The sequence below is a fragment of the Limulus polyphemus genome, unplaced genomic scaffold, assembly GCF_000517525.1.
Source record: "Limulus polyphemus unplaced genomic scaffold, Limulus_polyphemus-2.1.2 Scaffold1380, whole genome shotgun sequence".
Taxonomy (NCBI): Eukaryota; Metazoa; Arthropoda; class Merostomata; order Xiphosura; family Limulidae; genus Limulus; species Limulus polyphemus.
In genome coordinates this window covers 215,376-220,145 of record NW_013666990.1, presented here as the reverse complement: position 1 = coordinate 220,145, position 4,770 = coordinate 215,376, and the positions used below count along the sequence as shown (strand labels likewise).

Genomic DNA, 4,770 nt, shown 5'->3' with positions numbered 1-4,770 from the left:
CTATATCGTCTAAACATTTATGTTTTCATGTTATAATTTATGTTCATTCTAGAATGAAAGATGCATAATTTATGTTTATTTCCTAATTTTTTATGGTGGTTGTAAGGTCAGACAAATTTACCAAACCCACACAGAGATTAATTACTAAAAATAACAGATAAAAATATAAAGTTTTTCTTAAGAAACATTTGATAACTATTTGGACATTATAAAGATTTCGCATATGAAATTTCAAAATTTTCTTATGCATAAAAGTATTTTTATGTTAAGATAAAAATTACTTTACATGATAGATAGGCAAGATGTGAAAAGAAAAAAATGCATGAGAGAAACATTGCTTTACAAACCTTAAGACTTAATAAAAAAATTTTGATATTTTGTATATGAAAGCATTGTAATGTTTACTGATAATCTGCCAAATTTTGTTAACATTCGCTTACTAATTTAAAAGTTATAGCATGAAAACTATAACAAGCACAAAATGGTTACGAGGTCGGTCCCAGGGACTGAGCCCGTGCTGAAAGAGTTAATGAAGAATTATGTATGTAATGTTAATTTTATATATATACAAGACAATCAGTTCATACAATGCTAAATAAGAGTTTAGCATACAAGAATTGGACTAATCTTAAAAATTGATTTTGAAGGCAAGTCACATTTAGATTTAATGTAAAAAAGGTACTGCTACTTATGTGAATATAGAACTATTTGAGAAAAATTAAAAATTTTGTACTTTTGTATATATTTTCTAATATTAACCTATTAATATTAAATGTACTTCCAATCTTTATTACGCACTTAGAGAGAGTAAGAGAGATAACATCAGAAACAGATATTATCCTCAAGGGATGATAGCTTTTAAAAAAATATATACTTATACTTTAGAATGGGCAGAAAAATTCTGAAAAAAAAAAATTGCCAATGTTTACAGGCAAGACACTTTCCTCAGAGCCGCACAGAGGTGTAAGTTTATTTCCTACAGAACTACACGAAATGTTAAAACTGATAAAATATCAATTCTAAAATATTTCCGAATTTAAATTGTTGAAATAAGAGTTAGAATTATAACTTTTACTTAATAGACAGATGTGCACTTATTTTTACAGGTTAAGATAAGTTTGTGTCCCAGGTAATCACACATATAAAACTTCTGTAACATTATATCAGAACTTAAATTTCCAATATACATACAGAATGTAAATGGAAAGATCAAACATAAGGCACACACACACACACACACACAAAGAAAAAAAAGATTTAAAACTTACCGACCGACCCTCCTGTAGACAACTGACAAAATTCATACAATCCGTCAAATACCGGGCAGTCTTCACCCACATTAACTGCAAGGAAACATATTCAAAAATACATTACTCATTTACAATAACAAACATTTAAAACATTTTGCATGATGGACAATTTTTTAATACAGCTAACACAATAAAACATTCAAATATAATAATCTAATGCAAGGTTCAGGATGGAGGCTACCTTCTTGGGACTTCATGTCAGCTGAGGGCCCTGGGTTTGGTCAGGAAAGATTTCCTCACATTGTTATATTGGTGCCCAATGTGGGGTCATCAAACCATATGTGTACATCTTGGCAATTTGGTGATCTGATATGCTTTGTGTGTTGTAGGCTTGAGGAAAAGAAACACTGTTTGAGTGGTGGTAGGTTCCGGTAATGGTCAAGATGGGGGTATATGCTAGAAACTTGAGCCCTAGCAGCTTAGTTGGAAGTACACTGTTTGAGTGGTGGTAGGTTCTGGTAATGGTCAAGATGGGGGGTATATGCTAGAAACTTGAGCCCTAGCAGCTTAGTTGGAAGCACACTGGTCTAAGGAATAAAAGCCACTTTACAAAAAAGGTAAAAAAGTGTCTCCTTTGAAGAGGTTAAAAGCTTTTAGTTCCCTAGAAAAGCTATTTCAAGCTGTCTATGACTTCTCTTATTCCATTAAAAAGAGTTATAGCATTTTACTTCATTTAAAAAACGATTTTAATCAGTCTGAATGCATTGCATTCCACTACGAAAAAATTTTCAGGCTCTCCCCCTTGATTGGTATTAGAGTCACTTAGTTCATTACAAAAGTAATTTAAAGCTAATTTGAGTCACCCCTAAAATGAATTACAGCCTCTTACTTCTCTTGAAATGGCATTTCACATTGTCAATATCTTATTTCATCAAGAAAACTATTTCAATCTGTCAACAGGTGTCTCTTTTGATGGTGTTAAAGTCACTTTTTCATTCAGAAAGTTAATTTAATTTATATATATATCCTCTTGGCAGTTATCTGTTTTGTTTATCTTTAGAAACTCTTTAATTTGTTTAGAAAGTTACAATTTTCAGCTTTCATTAGGTGTCTTTCTCATAAAGAAAAGAAAGAGATAAAGCTTCTTCAAGCTGTTTGTAAGCAACTCTTTGGAAGGAATTACAAGCTCTCATTTTACTTAGAAAATGTCCATGTTTTTTTTGTAGGAAGTTAGACCCTCATAATTTCAAGCTGTTTACTGATGTATTTTTTTGAAAGAATTACCACTTTTACTTCACTTGAAAAGCTATTCTGTACATTATGTACCTTCTAAGGAGTACCTCTTACAGTTATTTCAAACTCCCTGTCCCTGGACAAAGATAATGACTTAGTTCACTGGAAATGCTACTTTAATTTGTATGTATACATGTCTTTTTGTAATTAAATTTATAAAGCCACAACAAGAGGTTTTAATTATCCTTTTGTTTGAAATACAAATGCCTGGGTACAAAAAAGTTACAATTTTTTGTTTAAAAATAAGGACAGTATGTATCTATTTATGGATAAATAGTTATGAGTATCATATAATGTATGTTAGTTATAAATGAAATCCCAATATTGCTATTACTTGATAAGACTGGCTCTTATGATGACTCCACTTTACTAACAAACGTAGTCCAGTCTTATTAGTTTCCAGGTCACTTTTTTACACAATGCAATCAAATACAGAATTTAATATATATATTTTTTGTCTACATTAGCCAAACATTAACTATTAAGACTTCTTATGTGCATCCATTACATAAAATGAGGTCCAATTTCAGCTCATACTTACAAATAAAGATTTTCTGAATATTTTTATCACCTATGACACAGTTCAATTATGTATTTTCTTAAGTGTAACAGACATTATCATAGATTCTGTCACTCTCACCAACATATTACCTGACATTTGGCTGGACCAAAGTATTTTCCAGAATTAGTTAAATTCTCACAAAACGTAGAAAAGCTATAGTAGGGGAGGGATTGGTAATTTGTTTATTTTTGTTATAATTAAAATTTAGCTGCAGATTCCCTAGGGAGTCCAGAATCTAGTAATGAAATTTAATATCTCAAGAGGTTAAGTTCAATATATTAAAATGATTTTGGAGCCTCACCATATATTTACAGTCCATGTACCTATATTTGGTTATGCTCTATCTAACAAATGTGCATCTTTACAATAGCCTTGCAGCATAGTTTCAGTTTCCATTGTAAAAGACTCTGTTTAAGGCTGGTATGTTCAAAGTGCAAACCCTCCTCCAAGCCTGACTTCCATAATCCATCTAGTGTACAATGATGGCAGTTTCCAGTTGTCCATTCTGATCCCACAGAAATCCATACACGTTGTGCACAACAACTTGACCAATATGACTTTCTATGGAACAACAAACACGTGGATGACTTTTATCACTGATCTTTATGTCTGTAGATTCTTGTCTGTTACAAAATGCTTTGTTTACCAAAGCTGGAGTATGACTCGTTGCAGGTCTCTGGTCCCAGTTCCAATGTTGATTGCACAAAGGATATCTCTGTCCTGCAAGTTCTAACTCCCTATTTGAACACACCTTTATGATCCAAGTGTATGACTATTTTGCATCAGAAATAGCTGTTACATAGTCTTCCCAAAATTGATCAGTTTTCAGTAGTATGAAACTATCTAAAAAATGCCAAAGAATATTAAAATGTATTTTGTGATACATATTGTTTCACTGCATCTTTATATTGGCTGTCACATGACTCGCTGATTTGAATATTCAAAATCATTTCAATATAACATACTCGACATTTTAACCGTCTTTTCTTTCTAAAATTATAACCCATAACAACTTTTTTTGTGTATCGGCTTGTAACTACCGTGTGACCATGAAACTACTGAATGTAGTACCTGTATTGGAGAATACACTAGCACTCTTTATGTAGGGATGGAACAGATGCCCATATTAAAGCAGTACAAAATCATCTGGATTTTCTTCTCTACAGGTCATCAGAAGCTAGATATAAAGAGCTGCCTGGCATAGTTGCTCTATATCAAGTGTATATGCCACTCACTTTTCAGCTATCCAGAGCATCCCAATGTCGAAAACTGACGAATAGCCGAAGCAGATTTTTGTTCATCATCACCATGCTCAACAGGCATAGTACCTACCTAGTTCTAGCAAAACAGTTTTCATGATCATTGACTACCTATTTTATTATTATTCTATGCAAAAGTTAAAAAAGAAAGAAAATCATATTTAGTGTAAACAATGTTATTCCAATTAGAATTTAGCTTACAGAAATATGGTGTTCCTTTAAAAAGCTTAAGTACAGGGTGAAACATGAATTACCAGGCAATAACACAGGCCTATGAATTTAAACCTTATAAAAGTTGTTTTGTTTTAATAATGGATTTTACATTATTCAGCTATGCAGATTTCGAAAATAATATTCATTTTTTTCTAACACGTAAGGATTTTTTTTAGAAATCGGGAGGAAAAAA

At 31.8% G+C, this 4,770-nt stretch overlaps 1 protein-coding gene across 1 annotated transcript in view; it reads right to left on the bottom strand.

Annotated features, from left to right (window-relative positions):
* Positions 1–4,770, bottom strand: part of LOC106463334 (histone deacetylase 1) — a gene marked incomplete at its 5' end in the record, with an annotated part of 39,299 nt that overhangs the window by 27,819 nt on the left and 6,710 nt on the right. Inside the window, 1 exon segment of the mRNA XM_013923357.1 lies at positions 1,269–1,343. Coding sequence (XP_013778811.1) covers positions 1,269–1,343 — 75 coding nt within the window.